This window comes from Mauremys mutica, chromosome 1 (genome assembly GCF_020497125.1).
Source record: "Mauremys mutica isolate MM-2020 ecotype Southern chromosome 1, ASM2049712v1, whole genome shotgun sequence".
Lineage (NCBI taxonomy): Eukaryota > Metazoa > Chordata > Testudines > Geoemydidae > Mauremys > Mauremys mutica.
In genome coordinates, this window is record NC_059072.1 from 204,136,953 (window position 1) to 204,163,585 (window position 26,633).

The 26,633-nt window shown below is 48.3% G+C and overlaps 1 protein-coding gene and 1 long non-coding RNA gene across 2 annotated transcripts in view; one reads left to right on the forward strand and one right to left on the reverse strand.

The window, feature by feature from the left end:
- Positions 1-26,633, reverse strand: part of BRWD1 (bromodomain and WD repeat domain containing 1) — a 138,707-nt gene that overhangs the window by 45,072 nt on the left and 67,002 nt on the right. Inside the window, exons 29-32 of the mRNA XM_045002492.1 lie at positions 12,407-12,468; positions 6,775-6,930; positions 6,362-6,482; positions 1,897-2,022 (exon numbers count right to left, since the gene is read on the reverse strand). Of these exons, the coding sequence (XP_044858427.1) occupies positions 1,897-2,022; positions 6,362-6,482; positions 6,775-6,930; positions 12,407-12,468 (465 nt within the window). The remainder of the gene's footprint in view (positions 1-1,896; positions 2,023-6,361; positions 6,483-6,774; positions 6,931-12,406; positions 12,469-26,633) is intronic.
- LOC123362148 lies at positions 3,496-9,025 on the forward strand. Its single transcript, XR_006576355.1, has 3 exons — positions 3,496-3,616; positions 8,291-8,390; positions 8,777-9,025. It is a non-coding gene; the product is annotated as an uncharacterized LOC123362148 (long non-coding RNA).

The following is a 26,633-nucleotide window of genomic DNA, read 5'->3' on the forward strand; positions in this document are numbered from 1 at the left end:
CGTGGCAGTTATCCCCCAATTTGTGTGATGAAGTAAAGAATGCATGAATAAGAAACACTGACTTTATTGCCTCTGCAAGCAGAGATCAAAGGGGGGAGGGGAGGGCAGTTGGCTTACAGCGAAGTAGAGTGAACCACCATTCTGCACTTGCTCAGCCTATAGCTGAAAATGGGAATCTGTGACAAGCACTAGGATAGAAACACAGGCAGGACTGAATCTCCATTTGTGTGTGGGCCTTTGGTTGACACTGGTAAAATACAGAATGTCTCAGGATATGTATGTTGGGGGACAATTCTAAACGGCAGCTTAATTTTTCTATTTGTAGCAAAATGTAGAGGTCTAAGTATCTGATTGTGAGCCCTGGTAGCATGGGGTAGGCATGACCACGCGGTGCTGCTGACTGGGAGATCAGCCTGAGGCAGAAGCCTCCAGCTGGCATGATATTCCAGGCAGGACTGAATCTCTATTAGACAAAACTCGAAGAGAATGACCTGGAGTCATTCCCATTTTTGCCTAGGCACCCCTGGCCGACCTCACCGAGGCCAGCCAGGAGCACCCATGGGACGATGACGACGGATACCAGTCCTACTGTACTGTCTGCCGTCCACAAGGCAAGGCAAGGGGATACTGCTGTGTAGCGCTGCAGCACCGCGTCTGCCAGCAGCATCCAGTAGACATATGGTGACACTGAACAAAGGCGAAACGATTTTTTCCCCTTTGCTTTCATGGGGGGGGAAGGGGGGACTGCCTGATGACATATACCCTGAACCACCTGCGACAATGTTTTTGATCCTTCAGGCTTTGGGAGCTCAGCCAAGAATTCAAATGGTTTTCGGAGTGTGTGGGAACTGTGGGCTAGCTACAGTCGTCAGTCGCTCCTCCCTCCGTGAGTGTCCATTTCATTCTTTGGCTTTCTGGTACGTTTGTCTCAGCCCCTTAAGTTTCACGCAGCACTGTGTTGAGTCCATGTTGTGGCCTCTGTCCATCATGGCCTTGGAGATTTTTTCAAATATTTTGGCATTTTGTCTTTTGGAACGGAGTTCTGATAGAACTGATTCATCTCCCCATACAGAGATCAGATTCAGAATCTCCAGTATGGTCCATGCTGGAGCTCTTTTTTGATTCTGGGACTGCATGGTCACCTGTGCTGATCAGCGCTCCACGCTGGGCAAACACGAAATAAAATTCAAAAGTTTGCAGGGCTTTTCCTGTCTACCTGGCCAGTGCATCCGAGTTCAGACTGCTGTCCAGGGCAGTCACAATGGTGCACTGTGGGATAGCTCCCGGAGGCCAATACCGTCAAATTGCGGCCACACTAACCCTAATTTGAAATGGCAATGTCGATTTCAGCGCTACTCCCCTCGTCGGGGAGGAGTACAGAAATCGATTTTAAGAGCCTTTTATATCGAAGTAAAAGGCTTCGTTGTGTGGACGGGTGCAGGGTTAATTCGATTTAACACTGCTAAATTCGAGATAAACTCGTAGTGTGGACCAGGCCTAAAACTGACTTACCTCTAAATGGCTAACGAAACTATATTCAGGGTAGATGGTGTGTGGGGATGAGCAGAAGCCTCTGCTTGCAGCTAAAAAAGTTTTCTCATGAACAAGTTCTATTGAAAGACCTCTCTCAAATCCTGAATAATAAATGCTGATTAAATTGGAGTGCTAAAAATTTCCCTTTTCTAGACATATCAAGATGCTTCAAAGTTAGTTTGATAAATAGTTCAGGAAATATTTAGAACTTGAAAGTTTCTAAAGGCTTCAGCTATTCTTCATAAGAAAGAAAGAAAGAAAGAAAGAAAGAGTCAGCCAAAATTGAGAGAAATTCAAGTGCTATCTCCAACCCAGGTAAATGAAATATGTATACAATTATATTCAGACTGAAATATGACTTACTCAATGAACTTTAACAGCTGTTTAGTGATCTTCTTAGCAGATCGAGCAATAGCACTCTGAGGTTCATTGAAGGTGCTGGCATTACTTTCAATACACCTGACTTCCCACACCAGTGCAGAGATCCTCCTTTAAGATTATAAAACAAATTAACATTCTTTGATACTAAAAAGGAGTATAGAAAAAAAATTCAGTAAATATCTGTCCCTATTAGGTCTATTATACTAAATTGGCAATCCTTTAGTATCAAACCCCAGCTTAATCTCATTTAAAACAATTCATATGGAAAACAGCAAAAAGTATTCAGGGTTAGCCAGAGAAGTCTCAGCTGTAGGGGGGAGGGGAGCGAGACCTCAATATTGATGCAAAAATGATATTAATAAAGTATTTTAAGTAGTTACCAACTTGTTTGAACTTCTACTGAATATTAAGGTATAGTTACAAGAATGTTACATCCAGAATGATTGAAAAAATAATATACATGTTTGGCTAATTCTGTTACAAAATGTTGAAGCTAATCAAAGAAATTCCAGAGGGTTTCTGCTTCGATCTCCCAAGGATAAGCAAACATCAAGTAAACAAACCATGTAAATACTTTTAGGAAGAAACCTGATTATGAACAGACTGTATGGTTGGGTTATCAGAGAAATAAACCCAGAGGTAAAGTGGGCCTAATTCCATCTCCCCCCACCATCACCACTATTCAAAGAAAAATCTGATTTTAAACCCACACAAAAAATTCTAGAAATATCCTTATTGAAATTGATAACTTTTGTCTTCATTCTTCAGACTTGGACAACATTTATGGGGAGAAACGTTTTACACAAGACGCTGCTTACTTCCAACTCGTGTTTCCACTTAAAGTTGAAAACAGTTATTGTTTCTCAAATGCTTAAGATAGTAAAAGCTTCTTTTAATGTATTTTTCCAACTATTTGGTATCAAAATGCATATCTTCATATAACAACTGCCTGATATCATTGCAGTATGAGTAGTGAGATGTTTTATATACAAATATAGCAAGGACATTTGATATTAGACTAATTACTAATGCAAGAAGCCATTTAAGTATAGAATATTTAGATTAATGGGGAATTAATTGATTACTGACAGTGGACAAGCAAACCCTCACTCAATGCAAGAGACAAGAAAATCATTGTTAGAAAAATTGCCATGTAAAGTCAACAACTTAGGCTAAAGACTTGCTAGGAGTTATATAACTTTAAAAAACTGTTCTGAGAATGAAAAACTCATTGAAAACAAGACTATTTGACAACAGAATTTCATTTCCTATCAAACTAATAAAAGGAAAAAAACCCTCAGAAAATGGACTGAATAAAAAGAAAGTTAAAATGAACTAAGAATTTTCTGGCTCTTTCCTGCCACAAGAAGAACAAAGGCAATAAAGAAATGTTGTATATTCATTAAGAAGACTGCATATTCAGGAGATTAAACCACCACCTAAACCAAAGCCGAAGGCATGAAGCCATTGAAAGAGGGCAACCAACCTGAATCTAAGCAAGCATGAATGTTCTCTTATAATGTCACAAAAGAAAGAAAAAGGGTATCAGATTCTAAACTGAGAACTCTCACTCCCTGATATTCTGCTTTAACAGCAAACACTCTATAACTCATCCTGTCCACCTCTACAAGAAAGAAAAAGAGAGAAGACTCAAGAAGAAACCAACCCCAGGAAAACGACCCCAAGACTTCAACATGGATTGGTGAGAGAAAGTTAAAGCCACCACCAAGGGATTAGATTTAAAACTCCTGTAATGATTTCCTGGAATACTGAAATGCTGTTGTAATTTAAAATACTAACAGTTTATCCTGTTAATCAAGTGATTAGACTATGCATTCATGAGAAGAGATGGGGGCTAAACATTTGTACACAGAGAAAAGGGGGATTCAATTAGATTTTAGATTCTTAATATTGCTTAACTGGCTTGTCACAAGACAGCTCTTTAAATGGCTTCTTCTAAGTAACTGATTTAAATATTTTCTTGGGCTTCATAAAATGTTTTTAAGATTGCTTACTTTATCAACTATAAATTGGCTGGTTATTTATTAATAACCAAAAGGTCCACATTCCCTGATACAAAATTATTTTGCCCATCTATAAAGATTCTTTGTTATCTAGGGATATACTAAAGAATGGATTCACAATAATTTGGGAAACAATACACTTTGGTCTTAACTTACCAAAGAGGAAAGCACACTTCACAGGTGTTCACTATCAGGGCATAATCTCTGTCAAAAGCTCTCCATAGAGAGACATACAGAAGAGATCGTAACAGAAATAACCACTTTATTATTTGTGTTCAGTCATTTGTGCTGTTTTCTTTTCCTTTCTTTAATAATGAAATAGCCCTGGTTAATAACTGATTACTTTGCTTGGGCTTAAATGTTTGCTTGCTATCCCCTACGCAATGTAGAAGAATCCCTGTGAGTCAATAGTGGAAGCCACACTCATGAGTTGGCAGTAAGACTCTAAACTAAATGTTTTTAGTAATTTTGAAAACAAAATTACTTGGCATCCAACAATTTATAAGTACCCCTTTCTACATTATACAGTAATCTTTTTTTCCTCCCACCCCTTCAATTTTGAGATTCATGTTAATGCTAAAAGCAACAGAGTCTGACGACATGCGTCTGATGAAGTGGGTATTCACCCACAAAAGCTTATGCTCCAATACGTCTTAGTCTATAAGGTGCCACAGGACTCTGTCACTTTTTACAGATCCAGAACACAACTATCCCTCTGATACATGTTAATGATAGTTAAGCATTTAGGATTTAGCATATTCCTGGCCTAAGTGCATATTTTTCTGAGCACTCTCCTGACATACTGAAATACTTTCATATTTCTCCACAACTATCAGACTACACAATCATACATTGCGTGGAACACTTTCATGAGTCAGTTAAGTTGAAAAAAAATACAAATCAAGATAAAACTACATTAAAACTAGTTAATTTGTATATGACGTTTGTGTCTACCAGGCTCCCATGAGTTAGTCCTCAAAACCAACTGCTTCTGGGGTAATACCCACAATGGTAGGCTTTTTTCCAGCTATCCAAAATATTGATGGCTCAGAATAAGCATTCTGGAACCCCCAGGTTCTGAAATCTCACTTGCATAGACACTACTGCATTTGGCCTGAGTTCCTCTGGAGGTTCATAAGCTTTCAAGTCCAAATATTATTTTAAAACTTAATGAGACCCATCTGAAGAGGATAAAAACCCTGTTACTTAATTGGTACTGTATATTGTATCAAATTCTATTTTCAGCCACACAGACATGATGCCTCTTTTGATATCAGAGTACTGAGAATGCAGCATACAGAAAACATATGTATTTTGTTATCTTAGTCACCTCTAAAGAGAGAAGGAGCACTATTCCAAGAGGCAAAAAAGGGGGCAAAATATGACCTCTTTCCACATTGTCCTAAGACATAACCATCTCAAACTGGGTAATTCCCCACCCGCCTGTTAATTTTTGACTTTCCCCAATCTTTCATATTTCTATCCTCCTCGTCATCATAGCCTGAGAGGAAGGATTATTGAGTAAAGGTCCTCTGCAAGTTTGAAGAAACTGAGGACCCAAGTTATAAGCAAATGGAGGTGATGTGCTGCATGGCCATGTACAGGGCTTAATTTTATCACTTACTATTCCAAATCCTTATAGCTAATTATGAACCAAATTATGATAATTGGCAAATATATATTTACCACTTTATTCATAAATATCAAAGCACTTCACAAAAGGTGAGTTTTATCCTCATTTTACAGATGAGGAAACTAAAATGCAGAGATAATAGGGGCCTGATTTTCAGGAGTGTTGGGCAAGAACAACTCCCATTAGAGTCAATGGGTACTGCAGGCATCCAGCATCTCTGAAAACCAGGCCCCATGTATCATAACTAAAGCATTCTTAACATTGTCAAACACACCTACGCGACTTAGGTACCTAAGCCACATTTTCAGAAGAATTTCAGAAGACATGAGACTCAGGCTCCTAAGTCACTTAAATGCCCAAGTCCCATTTTCAGAAATTTACCTCAAATCTATGACAAGCATGGCACTTCAGAAATTCAATTTACGTTACCTGACTGCTAGTCTTAAAAATCAGACATGCAGTTTTCATGTTCATTTATTCCAAAATAGCTCAACTAATTTTGTTTATAATTTCAACCAATGTTTATAATTGTGATATCACTAGAAGAAAAAACAAGGAACTAGTATCTTTTTTAAAATATATATTACAGTACTAATCACTTTTTAGATAACTATAAAATATTAGTAGCTATTCATTTTCACTGTGTTTACAAACAGAACATTTTCCCTTTTTGGTGCATTCTCCAAAAAATGTTTAGATCTTTGTAGGTCACTTAACTTGATGGAAACTTGGTGGAAACTTAGTGAAGGTAATGAAGTTTTCCTCCTTTCTACTGCTAAGGTAGACTAACCTGTAAAACCGGTTGATTAGTCTCATCCGAATAGTGCAAAGATCCGTTGGATAAGCTATCACTGTACAGTACTTTGGATATGTACTCAGATCAACTGGACCAGCAAAAGCTGCTGAAATGTCTGTCAAAAATAGTAATATTTCAGTTAGTTGAGCTAACAAATTCAAAGCCTGTATACATATGGATTTTCATACAGGCATTCATACTGTTATACTATAACCACTGTTAACAAAACAGGTTATGTATGAACCTGAATACAGATTTGTGATAAAGGTTGTATACCAGGTTGCAAACATAACTACAGTACTTCATCATAAATCTTTAAAAAAGGATCAGCACTATGTCTCAGATACCGAATTAAAAACGTTTACTGCTATGAGAGCAATGAACTGACTAATTTTCTGTGTTCTCACCAAGATTCAGAAGCTGATCAATGCCACTGATAATCCGTTCACATACTTCATCTCGAGATCTTTTCCCCCATTCTCCCTCTTGTGGTTTGTATAGTAGCTTCTCCATTTCTTCATAAGTTACAGAAACACTAGCTCCTAATTCCTCAGGTTGATCAACTATAGTTTTATAGTAAATGGGGAAGGTGAGAGAGGAAAGAACAGAAACAAAAGAATAAATGAGAATTTAATAAGCTATATGCTTGCCAAGTTTGACACTGTAAATTCTTGCCTAATCTCATAAAATGGGGGGTTTGATGTTTAGGAACACAAAATGTCTTTTAACCTTTCTTTGTTGCAGATGAGTTTTCAGAATACTTTGCCATCTAATGTAGGAATGGCCAATTTTGTTTTTAATGCACAAAATTGTATATAAGTAGCTGTTAACACTGTTTGCATTTACAGACTGTGTCTGTTTAAATTTAGGCCTGATGTCCACTAGTAAAAGATGTAAGTATTTTTGATTACACTACACCTTACAACGTTGATAGTCCTAGTGCAGCTATACTATTTTTCTTTGCACAGTAAGGCTAACTGAGTGTATAAAGAACTCACAATATGCAGGGTAATACCACGTGTTCCATGGGATAATAGAAACAATAGCAGTTCCTTTGAATTTTGTTGTATTCTACAATGAAACCTGTTTTAAGTGACCACTCAAAGGACAAGTACCAACTCTGCTTGCAGTGCAGAAGAGATCAAAAAAGCTAAGTAAATGATAGTATGCCTAAAGACTAGCATGAAAAATACTGAGTATTATGCTATAATATCTCAATGGTATATCACCTGAAATACTGTATCTAGTTCCTATCTCTAAAGGCATTCTGGGGTTTGGGTTTTTTTTTGTTTTGCTAGTAGCTTCTCTCATTCATTGATCACTAATTGGTTAAAGCCCCCCACCAGTGGAAATGGGAGGTGGCTCAATGTTGCTGCTGGAGGCTCCAGGACTGAGCCCAGCCCTCCAGCTCAGGCCACTGGAAAAGTTCTTCCAAAGCTGCAGAAATACTTCAGGCAACCAATTATTAGCATCAAGACAAACCCAATATATTAACCTTCATGCAATTGTCTCTTATTCTCCCTTTAGAGAAAAAAAATTAAATGTTACAAATTATATTTTGCTTTTCATCAGACTACTAGGGTAGGATGAATGAGGAGAGAAGCTACTAGCAGAAAGTTATTAAATTTCACATTCTGCAGCACAGCTTCTTTCCTCATTCATCACTAATGTGAAATAGCATGCACTGAACAACATAAGAGGGGGAAAGAAAGCAGCAGAGTTTTAAGTAGAACAACAGGTAGAAATGGAAGCTTGCCCACAAATAAAGCCACAGCTTTGTAATTTAAAGAATTATTTGGGAACCAACCCAGAAGCACCTTCCTACCAAAGGATGCCTCTAAAGAAGAATGGAAATCTACTTTGCAAATCTTATTTATACATGTCTCATACAATTCCACCTCCCCATCCCCACAATGCCTTTAGGGACCTTGTAAAGAAAACCTTGATTCCTTCTCCATAAAGTTTCCAGATGTTCAGCATGCCATGCAGGATTTTAACATCTTGTCCACAGCAACTTTCTGAGGTAATGGCAACTAGAAAGGTGAGCTTGTTTAATTTGTCACTCCAATTAAACTTGACCCCGATGAAACTCAGGTGGACAGCCTACTGTGATTGCCTAAAAACACCACCAGGCTCATACCTGATTTGCTATGGTGCTTGGTCATAGGACTCCAATTAACCAATGTGGAGAAATTTTAATGTAGCGGAGACACTGCTACTTTGTATTACAGCAGCATCCAGAGGCCAGGGCCCCATCATGCTGGGCATTGTACAAATACAGTAACTCCACACTTAAAGTCCTCTCTCAACGTTGCTTCAATGTTACGTCCCTGCTCCATTACAGAACATACTCTTAAAATTGTGCAATGCTCCCCTATAACGTCGTTTGGCCTCCTGCTTTCTCCACAGCTGGCAGCCCCCCATCAGTTCCCCTACACCCCCTCCGCAGCCTCCTCAACACCACAAACCAGCTGATTGCCACGGGCAGGAGGCAGGGGAGGGAGCGGGGAAGCTGCGCGCCGCGTCTCGGCTCCTCCCCCCAGCGTCCTGAATGCCGCAAACCAGCTGATTGCCCCAGCAAAGTCAGTGCCCGTGCTTGCAAGAACAGCAAAAGGAGCAGCCAGACAATCCACACCCTCTTCCACTCTCTGACTCTACCACCTCAACCAAGCTTCATACTCAGCAATGATGATTGTAGTATTAAATTGTTTCTTTAAAATTGTTTAAAACTTATACCTGTATGAAACTGCTTGTTTAAAATGTATATAATGCCTTTTGTCTGGCAAAAAAAATTCCCTGGAGCCAACCCCCCATTTACATTAACTGTTACGGAGAAATTGGATTCGCTTAACATCATTTCGCTTAAAGTCGCATTTTTCAGGAACGTAACTACAACGTTCAGTGAGGAGTTACTGTATAGAAAAAAGTCTGTCCCAGACCAGAAAATAACTTACTATTTCCCCTCTCACAGAAACATAATTTTACCAGACCAGTGAGTAAAGTTTCTTGATTGAGTTCTGTCTGGATACCAAAATGCATCAACAAGGTTAATGAAGAACTGAACTACACTTCTCTTCCAGTGCCCAGACTCTTAACTGTAGGTGGTCCAGGTTCAGATGAAGGAGTCCCTGTTTGCAAAGGACTGGTCTTTTCACCCAGTGCAACTGAGATTCCTTGAATTTCCATCGAGTCCAACAATCATGCTTCAATCACAAGACAACCTCTAACAAGAAGTAGGACAGTGGTCCCCAAACTTTGGGGACTGTGGTAGCAGCGGAGCATTCGCCGAAATGCCACCGAATTTCTGCGGCAACACCTCTCAATGACGTCGCTTGTCAGCGGCAAGCAGCGCCATCGAGAGGCGTCGCTGCCGAAATGCCGCAGAAATTCGGCGGCATTTCGGCAGATGCTCGACCGCTGTCCAGGAGGCGGGCGCATTTAGATGTCCCCGCCGGCACCACGTTGGGGACCCCTGAAGTATGAGGAAGCTTGCCCTGTGACCACCATAATTGCCCACTATGGGTTTTCTTGAACCTTCTTCTGACACAGCTGGTACTAGCTACTGTCAGACAGGATACTGCACTCAGTGGACCACAGGTCCAATCCCATATGGACAATGATTTATGTTTTTATTAGATAGAGCTGGGTATGTGAACTAAAATGTTAGGTACTTTGAGAGCTGGAACTTTGTTCCCCAACCTATGAAGCTTGCTTCCATATTATTGAGCATGCAAGGGTGTAGAGTGGAATTTGGGTTGACTTTCAGAATGTCTGTATTTAGCTGCCGAGAAAGGGACATTTGGATGTGATCAGAATGCATCTAATTTTGCACTGTACCAGGTGCATGCTTCATGATCTCATAAGGAATTTCTGAAGGCTCATTTTAAGAAATTCCACTCAGGGCACAACACTGATGCATGACACCAGCAATCCAAAGCCATTAGAGATAAATGGCTACTCATGACCACTACCAAACCTGTCTTGACTCCTGGATGAACGTATTCTTTACATTGGGTCCAAAATGTGCTTGATTTAGAACAACTGGTGAGTGTAAACCCTTTCCCACAGCTGGCTACTCATGAATGGATCTGTTGCCCTGGATAAGGCATTGATTAGTGTCTGTACACTCATGGACAACATGGGCAACTTGCAATCTAAGTCATTCTGTGACCACTACCAGCCATCTCTTAAGACTCTGAGTGTTGTGAACAGGCAGGGCATATACAGACTCTTCAAAGTCTGTATATGGTTGTCTCACATGAGAATCACCACATTATATTTGATGTATCCCAGCAGCAGATCCAGGTGGCTGAAACCACAATGCTGTCAAATACCCAATCCAGGGGAGGATAAGGAAGACATTATATGTCGCTAATGCATGAAAACGTATAGAAATTGAAGTTATAAAACAAAACAATTGGGAGAAACTGAACCACCAAATTGTTCTGCTGCCAGAGACAAAAAAATCTGTGGTTCTGTAAGGTGTTTAGTTCTAGAGCCTCCAGAAAAAATGGACTACCTCTGAATAGCAGAGGTGGAGGACATAAACCTATTAGTGATGGACAAATGAGGACAGAAGCTGTTTTGCAAAAAATGTGGGTCATGGACAGGTGACCAATTAGAAGCATATAAAAATTAACCACAGAAGAGCTTTTGAAAACATAAAGACTGCTTAGTTTACAGAAGAGTATACAAAATAATGAACAGTATAGAGAAGGTAAATCAAGTGCTCTTATTACAGGGCAAACATGCGGAACTTATCACAAGATATCACTGAGACCAAGAATTTAGCCAACTGCAGAAAAGGATTAGTCAGACACATGGCTGATGAGCACATCCACAACTACACTAGATAGGAATAAAAAAGTTTCAGTGAGCTTGGAAAGGAAGCCATTTTCTAACTCAGGGGATTGGGAAGAAAATTCCCCTTGGGCTGACTATTACATGACTGCCTTCTTCAAGGTTTCATGAACTTTCCTTCTGAAGCATCTAATACTTACAAATGACAGTGACAAGATGCTGGATTAGATGGACCACTGGTCTGATGACCATTAAAACTGATTTTAATTCTAGTAGTAACCTTAGATATACCTTAGTCATTTATTATAAGGTTTTGCTGACTGCACAGAGTGCATATTTCATTATATTTGATTATCAACCTGAGTTGTGTGGTTACGATTAATGCAGGAATCTTGGCACAAGCCAAGAAGTTTAGAATTTTTAAAACGTCAGCCTTAATTAGTTCAACACATCTACAAGAAAGCAGGAAGAAAACTGATGCAAAGCAATTAACCACTGGAACAAGTTACCATGGGTTATGGTGGATTTTCCATTACTCATCATTTTAAATCAAAATTGGATGTTTTTCTAAAGGATATGCTCTAGGAACTATTTTGGGGAAGTTCTATGGCCTATGTTATGGAGGTGGTCAGACTAGATCATCATAATTGCCCTTTCTGGCCATGGAATCTATGAATTACAACAAAAGTTACAAAGGCTCCTTTGCAGACAGAAAATTGACAACAGCCACAGGATTCTATGCTTGATGACTGGTTCCACTTGTCTCCCTATTTGTTTTTAAAATAGAATATACATTTTGACCTATAGGAGTACTTAAAAGTTTTGTGATCTACATACTTCAGCCATTTCCCTTCCCCACAAGTGATTCTGAGGAATGGGGTGAGGGGAATTTATGGAAAAAGACATAGGCTAGTTTTGGACAATTCCAATATCCAGATTCAGAGATTTCAAAGTGAAAACAAATTTCCTCCTTCCACTTTCATTCTCTCGAAGCCAGTTTTCATGGAAACGATCAGATCTTTAACTGTAATAGAATACCTATGCCATTATATCAATTCCACCCTTAAGATCATATGAAAAATGATAGTGTCCTACAATAATAAAATAAGACTATACTCAGGTACTATGGTAACAGGGACCATATAAGAAAATATCAAGACTAGTATTACCACTTGCATGAAACAAATTATTTTGGAGATAGGCAAGAGGATGAGAGGCTTTTAATTCATTTTCACATACCATTATCAGGAATTGGCTCCATGTCCCATGGGCTAAGCTTTTCAATTTCACCGTTGTCCCATCTGTTTAAACAACAAGCAAATTAACAAAAAAAATAAATTATGCTCAAGTATAAGTGTTTCCCTGCAAACAAATGTAAGGAATTTTTCGTTTGATTTTAAGAATAATTAAATTTGCAGTATAAATATATAGGAAGGAGGGAGCAAACCACGCCCTCTTAGAGGCAAATCTACTGCAAACTTAGTTGGTTTAAAAGAAGGCGGTTACTCACCGTAGTAACTGTTGTTCTTCGAGATGTGTTGCTCCTATCCATTCCATGTAGGTGTGCGCGCCGCGCGTGCACGGCTCTTCGTCACATTTTTACCCCAGCAACTCCGGCGGGCCGGCTGGGCGCCCCCTGGAGTGGCACCGCCATGGCGCTGGATATATACCCCAGCCGGCCCGTCCGCTCCTCAGTTCCTTCTTGCCGGCTACTCCGACAGTGGGGAAGGAGGGCGGATCTGGAATGGATAGGAGCAACACATCTCGAAGAACAACAGTTACTACGGTGAGTAACCGTCTTTTCTTCTTCGAGTGATTGCTCCTATGCATTCCATGTAGGTGATTCCCAAGCCTTACCTAGGCGGTGGGGTCGGAGTGAGACGTGGCAGAGTGTAAGACTGCGGAGCCGAAGGCTGCATCGTCTCTAGATTGCTGCACCAACGCGTAGTGGGAAGCGAAGGTGTGTACAGAAGACCATGTGGCCGCTCTACAGATGTCCTGGATGGGTACACGGGCCAGGAAGGCGGCTGACGAGGCTTGTGCTCTCGTCGCGTGAGCGGTGAGGTGGCATAGTGGCACGCAAGCAAGCTCGTAGCATGTCCGGATACATGCCATCACCCAGGAGGAAATCCGCTGCGAGGAGACCGGCTCGCCTTTCATGCGATCGGCAACCGCTACAAACAGCTGGGTCGAACGCCGGAAGGGCTTCGTCCGCTCGATATAAAAAGCGAGGGCCCTGCGGACGTCCAGGGTGTGAAGCTGTTGCTCACGAGCTGAGGCGTGCGGCTTCGGGAAGAAGACCGGAAGGAAGATCTCCTGATTGAGGTGAAAGGCCGACACCACCTTAGGGAGGAAGGCCGGGTGTGGTCGAAGCTGCACCTTGTCTCCGTGGAAGACGGTGTATGGTGGACTAACCGTTAGGGCATGGAGCTCAGAAACTCGTCTTGCTGATGTAATTGCGACGAGGAAGGCCGTCTTCCAGGAGAGATAGAGTAGAGAGCACGTGGCCAGGGGCTCGAAGGGCGGTTCCATAAGCTTGGCCAGAACAAGATTTAAATCCCAGGTCGGGGCAGGATACCGCACCGGCGGGTACAAGCGGTCCAGGCCTTTAAGGAAGCGGGAAACCATCTGGTTGGAGAAGATGGACCGACCTCCCATGGATGGACGAAAGGCAGACACGGCTGCCAGGTGCACCTTCAAGGAGGAGACCGCGAGTCCTTGTTCTTTAAGGTACCAGAGGTAGTCCAGGATTGTAGGGATAGGGACTAGGAAGGGATTAAAGCCGCGCTGATCGCACCAGAGCGTGAAACGCTTCCATTTCGCGAGGTAGGTGGAGCGAGTGGAAGGCTTCCTGCTTTCAAGTAGGACTTGCTGTACTGCCGCCGAACAGTCCCTCTCTGCGTGGGTTAACCACGCAGGTACCAAGCTGTAAGATGGAGGGACTGTAGGTTCGGGTGGCAGAGTCTGCCGAAGTCCTGTGTGATGAGGTCCGGCCATAACGGAAGGGGAATGGGATCCCGAACGGAGAGCTCGAGCAGCAGGGTGTACCAGTGCTGCCTCGGCCAGGCCGGAGCGACGAGTATTATGTGGGCCCTGTCCCTCCGAAGCTTGAGTAGCACCTGGTGTATGAGCGGGAACGGAGGGAAGGCGTAGAGGAGGTGATCCGTCCAAGAGCAGAGGAATGCGTCCGACAGGGAGCCTGGGGAGCGACCCTGGTACGAACAAAACAGGTGGCACTTCCTGTTCTCCTTGGAGGCAAACAGGTCTATCTGGGGAAACCCCCACCTCCGGAAAATTGTGTGCACCACATCCGGTCGAAGAGACCACTCGTGGGAGAGGAACGACCTGCTGAGATGGTCGGCCAGCGTGTTCTGCACTCCTGGAAGAAAGGACGCTTCCAGGCAAATCGAGTGGGTCACACAGAAGTCCCACAGGAGCATCGCTTCCTTGCAGAGCAGGGAGGAGCGGGCTCCGCCCTGCTTGTTCACATAGAACATGGCCGTCGTGTTGTCCGTGAACACCGCCACGCAGCGGCCTTGCAGACGGGCGCGGAAGGCGAGACACGCCAAGCGGATCGCTTGCAGCTCCCGGACGTTGATGTGGAGGGAGAGCTCTTGGGGCGACCAGAGACCCTGGGTGTGAAGGTCGCCCAGGTGAGCCCCTCATCCCAACGCCGAGGCATCCGTGGTCAGGGTGACGGATGGGCGAGGAGGGCGGAACGGGACTCCTGCACACACGACCTCTGGGTCCAGCCACCAGCTGAGCGAATCGAGGGTTGGCTTCGTGACCGTGACCACCATGTCTATGGGGTCGCGATGCGGGCGGTACACCGACGCTAGCCAAGATTGAAATGGGCGAAGGCGCAGCCTGGCGTGCATGGTCACGAATGTGCAGGACGCCATGTGGCCCAGGAGGCGTAGGCAGGACCGAACCGTTGTCGTGGGAAAGGTGTGTAGGTCCCGGATGATGGAGACCATTGTCTGGTGCCGAGATCGAGGGAGGCAGGCCCTGGCCAAACTGGAGTCGAGGACCGCTCCGATGAACTCCACTCGTTGCGATGGAGCTAAAGTGGACTTCTCGGCATTGATGAGAGGGCCCAGGAACCGAAATAGGGATAGTATTTCTGTCATCTGGTCCATTACCAGCTGTCGGGATGTCCCGCGAACCAGCCAGTCGTCGAGATACGGGTAGACGTGTATGCGACGACGGCGGAGGGCTGCGGCAACCACTGCCATGCACTTGGTAAAGACCCTCGGCGCGGTGGACAGGCCGAAGGGGAGCACCGCAAACTGATAGTGCACGCTGTTGACCACGAAGCGCAGGTAGCGTCGATGGGGAGGGTAAATCGCGACATGGAAGTACGCGTCCTTCATATCGAGGGTGGCAAACCAGTCTCCCATATCCAGGGAGGGAATGATGGTCCCCAGGGTGACCATGCGAAACTTGAGCTTGAGCAGGTACCTGTTGAGCTCCCGGAGGTCTAGTATGGGTCGGAGACCTCCTTTCGCCTTGGGGATGAGAAAATAACGGGAATAAAATCCCCTGCCCCGCATGTCATGCGGCACCTCCTCTATGGCACCCAAGCTCAACAGAGTCTCGACCTCTTGTAGGAGGAATTGCTCGTGAGAGGGGTCCCTGAAGAGGGACGGGGAAGGTGGGTGGGAAGGAGGGGGCGAAACAAACTGAAGGCGGTAACCATCCTGGATAGTACGAAGTACCCAGTTGTCCGATGTTATTTGGGACCACGCCGGAAGGAAGTGGGAAAGGCAGTTATAAAATAATGGGGTAGGATCCGGGAAAGAGACTGATGGGCCGTCCTCGGGCGTCCCATCAAAAGGCCTGTTTGGGCCCTTGAGGGGCCTTGGAAGGGGCCTGGGCCTGGTTGCGTCTGTTGCCCGATGGTCTACGGCGGTTCAAGTTAGCACGCCGACTATTATATGGCCGTGACCTGGCCTGGGTAAAGAGCCGGTAGGGCTGCTGCCGGAATGACCTCCTCTGGGTAGCCGGTGTGTGCATCCCCAAGGTGCGAATGGCAATCCGACCATCTTTGAGGGTCTGAATCCTGGAGTCCGTTTTCTCCGAGAAGAGACCCTGAGTGTCGAAGGGGAGGTCTTGTAGGGTGTACGGCACCTCAGGCGGCAAGGTGGAGGACTGCAGCCAGGAGATACGCCTCATGGTCACACCTGAGGCCAGGGTTCTGGCTCCTGAGTCCGGCGAGTCCAGAGCGGCCTGGATGGAGGACCGAGAGGCTTTTCTGCCTTCTTCCAGGAGGGCCGAGAACTCCTGACGTGAGGCTGTTGGGATCAGCTCCGAAAATTTCGCCAGGGACACCAAGATGTCAAAGGTGTAACGAGCGAGAAGAGCCATCTGATTGGCAATCCGGAGCTGGAGGCCACCCGCCGAATAGACCTTCCGGCCCAACAGGTCCATGCGCCGTGCGTCTTTGGATTTTGGCGCCGGAGCGGGCTGCCCATGCCTCTCCCGGTCATTTACGGACTGTACCACGAGGGAGTCCGGAGTCGGGTGAGTATAGAGGTACTTGTATCCAGTAGGCGGGACCGAGTACTTGCGCTCCATGCCACGCGCGGTGGGAGGGACGGACGCCGGTGACTGCCAGATGGTAGTGGCATTCCGCTGTATGGTGCGGATGAAGGGCAGGGCCACCCGCAGCGGGGCCTCAGCTCCAATGACGTTGGTCACCGGGTCGTCATCCTCTGGGACCCCCGCCACGGGGAGGTCGATAGCCTTTGCCACCTGGCGAAGAAGGTCTTGGTGGGCCCGCAAGTCAATAGGAGGGGGGTCTGCTGTAGAAGCCCCCGCCACCGCCTCATTCGGCGAGGACGATGAGGACAGACCCTGGACCACCGCTTCTGGAGCTGGTTCTTCCAGGGGGTGTGAAGCCGCCTCGGACCCCGGATGCTCTGCGGGACCAGGTGGCGACGGGGCCTCACCCGGTGGTGATGGGGGAGGCCTGCTCACCGTGGCTTCTGGCACCCTATGTTCGGCGCCCACGTGCCTCGGGGGAAAGGGGAGTCCTTGAGGCTCGTGGTAGGCCCAGGGGACCCAAAAACCCCACTGCTGCGGTCCGTGATCCTGGCCTTGGGGATCGGCCCGGAACTCTCTCCCGCTGCCCGCCTGAGAGGCGACAGAGGGCTGACGCGAAGGCCAAGGCGGGGCAGAGGCGCTGAACAATTGTGCCGTGGATGCCGGCAGTATGTCCCTGGGCGGTGCCGAGGATCGGTGCCGGTCATCGCGGTGCCGGGAGCTCGACCGGTGCCGGGAGCTCGACCGTGACCTCGACCGACGGCGTCGGGAGCGGCTTCGGGAGTTGCGGTGCCAGGAACGGTACCGGGATCCGGACCTCCCTCGGTACCAACGGTCGGGTGATCGGGACCGGGAGCGTCTCCGGGAGTGCGACCGGTACCGCGATGTTGAGCGGTACCGGGACTGCGACCGGTGCCGAGACGGGGAGCGGTACCGCGATGGTGAACGGTGCCAGGACCTGGATCAGCGTAGCGGTGACCGTCTGCGGGAGCGGGACCGTCGTCTATCTTGTCCGTCAGGGGGAGACGGCCGCATCATCGCCGGCTTGCCCGCTGACTGAACGGCCCGCACCGGCGGTGCCGGGGGCCGGAGGCTCGGTGCCTCTGTGAGCTCGATGAGCTCTCTCGCTGTCGAGAAGGTCTCGGGTGTGGACGGGAGCTGTAGCTCAACCGCGGTTGGCACCGGGGAGCAGGGTGGTACCGGACTCAACGGCTCTTGCGGCGCCGGAGTCAACGGTACCATGCACGGTTTGTGCACCGCCGCAGCTGGTACCGGAGGCACCGGTGGTGGCTGGGCAAGCGGTCCCAGAGCATGCGGCTTAGAGGCCGTCTGCGCCGTCTTCCGTTTCCTCGCTGGAGAGAGGGAACGGTGCCGGAACGCCGGTGCCGGCTTCGGAGCTCGAGCAGCCTCGGTACCGGAGTGGCTCGGGGCCGCAGGTGCGCTGCGCGCCGATGACGACTTTGGTGCCGCTGGGGTCAGCGCGGGAGGTTGAAGTGTCGCTTCCATAAGGAGCTGCTTCAGGCGAGAGTCCCGCTCCTTTCTAGTTCGCGGCTTAAACGCCGTGCAGATGGGACACTTATCTGGCCGATGGGTCTCCCCGAGGCAGCGCAGGCAGGAGTCATGAGGGTCCCCGACAGGCATGTGCCGCTGGCAAGCTGCACAGGGCTTAAACCCCGGTGCCTTGGGCATGAGCCCGCACCGGTTGTGGAAGAAGAGGGGCTAAACCCCCCTAATTCCCTTACTATACTATATCTAACTAAATTTATTCAACTAATCTAACAACTAAACTAACTTAACCAACTATGTACACGTAGGAAAGAGAGAAACGCTAGGGCTGTGGAGGTAAAGGCACACTCCACTGTTCCAACTGGCCGTCACGGGCGGTAAGAAGGAACTGAGGAGCGGACGGGCCGGCTGGGGTATATATCCAGCGCCATGGTGGCGCCACTCCAGTTGGCGCCCAGCCGGCCCGCCGGAGTTGCTAGGGTAAAAATGTTCCGAAGAGCCGTGCACGTGCGGCGCGCACACCTACATGGAATGCATAGGAGCAATCACTCGAAGAAGAACTTTAAATTACAACAGCATTCCTACTCCAGGTAATGCTTAACTGATCTCCTACTATATCAATGGGAAGACAAAGAAAATGTCTAAGTTACGAACCAAGAACATTTCAAACAAAGTAAGTCAAAAGCACACACCATTCTGAAGCTTATGTCAGAAAATTTCACAAGGTATTTAAAGTAAGTAGAAGCAAGCACCCAGGAAATATTGGAAGGTTTGAAGGAAAATTTACAACAGCTTTGCTGAATAGTTAAAATTCTGAATCAGCAAAGCCAACAGCAATCAGTTTAGCTACTTTTAGAACATTTACATAGCACCATAAATTCACACAGCACTTTACAAACAGATCATATATGCTCTGCTACAAAGAGTTTACACTCGAAATAAGACAACAAACAAGATCAAGGTACTAGTACACAAAAGGACAGTGCAAATATTACTGTCAATGGAGGAGGATTGTTTTAAGAAATGGAATTACAGAGGGATTTGGAGGAAGGCAGACCAAAAAAATGGGGTGTTTGGTGGAGCACAAAGACTGTTGCGATCATGGGGAGCAGCAAGCTAATAGCACAAAGTAAAGGGAAAAGAAGAAACAAAAGTGATAGGATTGGAGGCAAACAGGGTGAAGGCGGAAGCAATAGTTAGTCTGGTTCACATCGAACAGTATATTCACTTAATAAACGAATATGAGAGATTGATTTAAATTCCTGCAGATTGTATAGATTTTTTTATGCCTTGATTAGCAATGTAATAGCTAACAATGTTGATATTTAAATTACCATAGTTGGGTGTTGGTTACAACACCTATTTAGCTGAACAGGGCAATCTACACTTCTCAAAATTATTTTAAGCTGTCTGCAGACTCAAGCAGACATCACTATTCAGTTTGCACTCCGTTTGCTGTTTGAAGGTTTACTTTGCAACCATAGAAGTTATAGACTTCTTAGAGCTTGCTTACTCAGTTTTTGTACCAATTATATTGGTTTAGAAACCCCTAGTATGGATGCAACTATACCAATACATAAGTACATTTATCAGTATAACTTATTTCAGTATAAGCTCTTTATATATCAGGGTTATATTGGTTTAAAAACCAATGCCAATAAAACAATACAGTGAAATTGGTATGAAAACTGTTTAGACCAGCCTTTGGGAAAAGCACTGTCTATTTATAGACCTTTCACCTGTTTTACATCTATGTGAATAATATGGAACTAACTTGTGATATTTATGAATACTGTATGCTGGTTTGGTTATTGGGATGCTGTTAACTTTATGAAAAGACGGTTATTCACCGTTGTAACTGTTGTTCTTCGAGATGCGTTGTTCATATCCATTCCATGTAGGTGTGCGCGCGCCATGTGCACATTCGTCGGAAGACTTTTACCCTAGCAACTCAGTGGGTCGGCTGGGCGCCCCCTGGAGTGGCGCCACTATGGCCGCGGATATATACCCCAGCCGACCCACCCACTCCTCAGTTCCTTCTTGCCAGCTACTCCGACAGTGGGGAAGGAGGGCGGGTCTGGAATGGATAGGAGCAACACATCTCGAAGAACAGTTACAACGGTGAGTAACCGTCTTTTCTTCTTCAAGTGCTTGCTCATATCCATTCCATGTAGGTGATTCCCAAGCCTTACCTAGGCAGTGGGGTCAGAGTGAGACGTGGCGGAATGCAAAACTGCCGAGCCGAAGGCCACATCGTCTCTAGACTGCTGCACCAGAGCGTAGTGCGAAGCAAACGTGTGGACCGATGACCAGGTCGCTGCACGGCATATTTCCTGGACCGGTACACGTGTGCCAGGAAGGCTGCTGAAGAAGCCTGAGCCCTGGTAGAATGGGCCGTGAGGTGGCCCGCTGGAACATGGGCCAAGTCATAGCAGGCGCGGATGCATGCTGTTAGCCACGAGGAAATCCTTTGAGTGGAGATGGGAAGGCCTTTCATGCAGTCCGCTATGGCCACAAAGAGTTGGGGGGACTTACGAAAGGGCCTTGTGCGGTGAATGTAGAATGCAAGCGCCCTGCGGACATCTAGGGAGTGGAGTCGCTGCTCCCGTGGAGATGAATGAGGTTTGGGGTAGAAAACCGGGAAGAAGATGTCCTGACTGGTATGGAAGGCTGAGACCACCTTAGGGAGAAAAGCGGGATGGGGGCGCAATTGAACTTTGTCCTTGTAAAAGACAGTGTACGGAGGGTCTATCGTGAGGGCCCGAATCTCAGAAACCCTTCGAGCCGAAGTAATGGCTACCAGAAAAACCTGTCTTCCATGACAGGTATAAGAGGGAACAGGTAGCCATCGGCTCAAAGGGCGAACCCATGAGCCTGTTGAGTACCAGGTTCAAGTCCCAGGTAGGGGTGGGGTGATGGATCTGAGGATAGAGACGCTCCAGTCCCTTACGGAACCTAGCGACCACCGGGTGAGAAAACACCGAGTGCCCCCCTTCACCAGGATGAAAAGCGGATATGGCCGCTAAGTGGACCTTCAGAGAGGATACGGCTAGGCCCTGCTGTTTAAGGTGCCATAGGTAGTCCAGGATGACTGGCATGGGGGCCGCCGTGGGCGCAAGGAACCGTGAGACACACCATAGCGAGAAACGCTTCCACTTGGCTAGGTATGTGGAGCGAGTGGAAGGCTTCCTACTGCTGAGCAGGACGTGTTGCACAGGAGCGGAGCAGCGGAGCTCTGAGGCGTCTAGCCACGCAGGAGCCACGCCGTGAGGTGGAGAGCCTGAAGGTCCGGATGGCGGAGCCTGCCGTGATCCTGAGTTATGAGGTCCGGCTAGAGGGGAAGGGTGATTGGCGGGGACACAGAGAGGCTGACCAGTGTGGTGTACCAGGGCTGCCTGGGCCACGCTGGAGCAATCAGGAGCAGATGAGCCCTGTCCTGTCGGAGCTTCAACAGAACCCTGTGGACTAGGGGGAAAGGGGGGGGAACGCATAGCACAGTTGGAGATTCCACGGAATGAGAAATGCATCCGAGAGCGACCCTGGGGAGTGCCCCCGGAACGAGCAGAACGTTTGGCACTTTCTGTTCACACGTGTCGTGAAGAGGTCCACCTGGAGAAAGCCCCACTTGCGGAAAATGGTGTGGATAATGTCTGGTCTTATGGACCATTCGTGGCACAGGAAGGATCTGCTCAAGAATCCACAAGAGTGTTCTGAACTCCCAGGAGAAAGGATGCCACCAGGTCGATCGCATGTGCTATGCAGAAGTCCCATAACTGGATGGCTTCTCGGCAAAGGGGGGAAGAGCGGGCCCCGCCCTGTTTGTTCATGTAGAACATGGCCGTTGTGTTGTCCGTGAAGACGGAGACACAACGGCCGGCCAGAAGCCTGACGAACGCCTGGCATGCTAGGCGGACCGCTCTGAGTTCCCGTACGTTTATGTGGAGGGAGAGCTCTTCTGATGACCAGAGGCCCTGCGTGCGCAGCTGGCCCAGGTGGGCTCCCCAGCCTAGAGAAGATGCGTCTGTCGTTAGGGACAGTGTGGGTTGGGGCGGGTGAAAGGGCAACCCTGCACACACCATGGAGGGGTTCAGCCACCAATCGAGGGACTGCAGCACCTCCGGCGGCACGGTGACCAAGGTCTATTGAGTCTCTGACCGGACGGTACACCAATTGGAGCCACAACTGAAGAGGGCGGAGCCGGAGCCTGGCATACTTGGTGACGTACGTACACACCGCCATGTGCCCTAGCAGAGCGAGAGTCATGCGGACCGAGGTCGTGGGAAAGGCCTGAAGGTTGCGGAGGATGGTCGTCAACGCCAGGAACCTTGGTTGAGGCAGACAGGCCTTGGCCAGAGAGGAATCCAAGGTCGCGCCTATAAAGTCCAGCCTCTGCGTGGGAACAAGGATGGATTTGTCCACATTGAGTAGCAGGCCGAGGCTTGTGAACAGGACCTGTGCCACTTGCACATGGTCCTTGACCTGTTCCCTGGAAGCCCCTTTCAGGAGCCAGTCGTCGAGGTAGGGGAACACGTGGAGACCTTGGCGCCTGAGGCGGGCGGCCACTAAGGCCATGCACTTCGTGAACGCTCGAAGTGCTGTAGAGAGGTCGAAGGGAAGGACCGCGAACTGGAAGTGTCGTCCGCCCACGATAAAGCGGAGGAATTGTCTGTGAGGAGGGAATATGGATATATGAAAGTAAGCGTCTTTCATGTCGAGGGCAGCATACCAGTCCCCGGGGTCCAAGGAAGGAATGATGGTCCCTAGGGAGACCGTCCGAAACTTTAATTTCAACAGGAATTTGTTGAGGCCACGTAGGTCTAGAATGGGTCTTAGACCTCCTTTTGACTTCGGGATCAGGAAATAACGGGAGTAAAACCCTCTGCCCCAATCTTTCTTTGGTACCTCCTCCACCGCTCCGACGCTGAGGAGCGTGCGTACCTCCTGCAAGAGGAGTTGCTCGTGAGAGGGGTCCCTGAAGAGGGACTGGGAGGGAGGGCGGTAAGGCGGGGTAGAAGCAAACTGGAGGTGGTATCCGTGCTTCACCGTGCGCAGGACCCAGATATCTGATGTCAAGCGGGACCAGGCAGGGAAAAAATGAAAGAGGCGGTTGGAAAACAGGGGGGAAGGATCCGAAATTGGGAAAGGTATGCTGCCCCCGGGCGTGCCTTCAAAAGGACGTCTTCGGGTCCGGCTGTGGCTTAGAGGTGCCGCGAGTTTGGCCTGATTGAGGTCCAGAACAGCGCCTGCGGCCACCTCGTCCCTGGCACCTGCCAAAGTCTTGTCCATGTCTAGGGACAGAGTAGGGACGGAAGTGTTGAGGGCGGTAAGTGAGGCGCTGGGTTATCCGATTGTCCTTTAGGCTCTGAAGCCTAGAGTCAGTCTTTTCCGAAAATAAGTCTTTGCCCTCAAAGGGCAAGTCTTGGATGGTGTACTGGAGTTCAGGTGGAAGGGTTGAGGCCTGCAACCAAGAGATGCGTCTCATGGTAACCCCTGCTGCCAAGGTTCGGGCTGCGGAGTCAGCCGCATCTAGGGAGGCCTGCAACGACGTTCTAGCCACCTTCTTTCCTTCTTCCAGGAAGGCCTTGTACTCCTGGCGAGAGTCCGGAGGAAGCAACTCTCGGAACTTCGCCATTTCTGTCCAGGTATTAAAGTCATACCGACTAAGTAGCGCATGTTGATTAGCAACTCGGAGTTGCAAAGCGCCCGCTGAGTAGACTTTACGGCCCAGGAGGTCCATCCGTCTGGACTCTTTGGATTTCGGCGCCGGGGCCGGTTGACCATGGCGCTCTTTGTCATTCACCGACTGGACGACTAAGGAGGAGGGTGCATGTAAAGGTACTCATACCCCCTGGATGGCACCATATATTTTCGCTCGACCCCCTTAGCCGTCAGTGGAATCGATGCAGGTGATTGCCAAAGGGTATCTGCCTTGGCCTGGATCGTTTTAATAAATGGCAGGGCCACTCTCATGGGTGCGTCTGCCGCCAAGATGGTGCACACAGGGTCCTCAACCTCTGGGACCTCCTCTATCTGTAAGTTGATATTTAGGGCTATACGCCTAAGGAGGTCCTGATGGGAAGCAAGGTCGACTGGAGGGGGACTCGAGGATGACGTGCCCGCCACTGCCTCGTCAGGCGAAGAGGACGACGATACCCCGGGGGCCAGGGCATCCGGTATCTGCTCCTCGAGTTGAGGTTCCTGCTCAGGAGGCACCGGGGAGGCGACTGGAGGTGGCAACTGGGCGTCCCCGCCCGCTGGTGGAGGGCGACTAAGTGTGGCCTCGGGGGCTCGACGGTCCGAGACAGCGGTCCGCGATGGAGCAAGAGGAGCACCTTGGGCCTGCTGGTACACCCAAGGTGTCCAAAAGGGCCACTGTTGCCCACTCTGAGTCTCAGGCTGCTGTTCCTGAAACAGGCCCTCTGGTATGTCTGCCTCCTGGTCTTGGGAATAGTAGCTTCCCATATGCGGGGAAGCCGAGGGATGCCTGGACGGCCATGGTGGGGCGGATAGGCCTTCAGCCGACGTTCCCACCGACCTGGTACTTTTCCGCACTAGGGAACGGTGCCGGGAGAAGCTGCGGTGCCGAGAACGGGACAGGGACCTGCGACCGGCTCGGTGCCGGGAGGTCGACCTGGACCTGGTGTATCGGCGCCTGGAGCGGCTCCTAGATGAGCGGTGCCGTGACCGGTGCCAAGACCTCGACCGGTGCCGGGAGACGTATGATGGCGACCGGGATCTTGAGCGGTGCCGGGAGTCCAACCGGCGCCGTGCCGAGGAGCGGTGCCAGGACTGAACGGCGGGAGGAGCGAGAACGGTGCCGGGACCTGGAACGCCGACGGGACCGTGACCGGGAGCAGTGCCGGGCGCTGGAGGAGATGGGGAAGCCAGCGCTGATCCATCCTATCGACTGGACAGCCCGCACCGGCGGTGCTGGGGGTGGTGGCGGTGCTGCTGCCGCATCTGAGAGCGCTATCAGATCCTTAGCCACCTCGCAGACCTCTGGCGTAGAAGGCACCATCAACTCAACCACGGCAGGTGCCGGGGAGACAGGAGCCGGACTCAACGGCAACGGCTCAGGCGGTGGTACGGTGGCTGCAGGTACCGCGCGGTGCGGAGGAGCCGTGCCCTCGTGCCGCACCGCGGGCGGTGCCGGGGCGGCAGGGGTCTTAACAGACTTCGCTCTAGGGGAGAGCGAGCGCCTCTGGCCTGACTTAGGCACTGATGAAGTTCGGTGCCGAGAAGGAGCAGGTGCACCGGTGCGGCCCGGTGCCAAAGACGAGCTCTTCGCGTCCGACGACGGTGAACTCGGTGCCGAAGACGGAGGGGTTAGAGCCGCCTCCATTAGGAGCTGTTTCAGTCTAATGTCTCTCTCCTTTTTTGTCCGAGGCTTGAAAGACTTGCAGATTGCGCACTTAGAGGATAAGCGCGACTCCCCGAGGCACTTTAGATAGGAGTCATGCGGATCTCCTGTAGGCATCGGGCGATGGCAAGCCGAACACGACTTGAATCCCAGGGAACCGGGCATGAGCGCCGGCCCCGGTGCGGGGAGGGCCTAAGAGCCCCGAACCCGATTAAACGTACTAACACTAATATAACAACTACAGAAATAACTATTAATTAACTTTTAAAACTGATATGAACTATATACAGGTAAACTATGAGAACGCTAGGGAGGTGAAGGTCAGCTAAGCTGCACTCCACAGTTCCAACGACCGACACGGGCGGTAAGAAGGAACTGAGGAGTGGGTGGGTCGGCTGGGGTATATATCCGCGGCCATAGTGGCACCACTCCAGGGGGCGGCCAGCCGACCCACTGAGTTGCTAGGGTAAAAGTCTTCCGACAAACGTGCACGCGGCGCGCGCACACCTACACGGAATGGATATGAGCAAGCACTCGAAGAAGAATTATTTTTTTTAAACTCAGAATTGTCTGGATTCAGGCATGAATGGGAAGAATGGCTCAACACAACTACCTATCAATGAACACATAATTTAAGGGACAATGCCAAAGCTACTAGCTTTGGTGACTGACTGTCCAGTCTACAAAATTGGATTTTACCAAGAATGACTGAGGCCCCGCAAACACAAGGGAACAAAACTCAACAAGTGTTGAAAACATCCCGGGGTGGGGGAATATCAGACAGATGAAAGAGCCAGCTGGGGCAGTCTGGAGAAGCCATGCCTGTACCAAGGTCTGCATCATGGAATAGTAGGACTTCAGGTAAGATAGACATGCACGACGATTGTTTTAATATCCTTTTTTCTCTAAAGCTTTGCTCTGACTGCTAAAGAAACGAGACTTTTATTTTAATAAGGTTGTTTGGTCACAAGCTCCTAAGGGAAGAATATCAGATTCTCAAACCCAGCAACACCTGTAGTTAATGACCTTTGATACAAAGGGTACTGTAACTGGCTC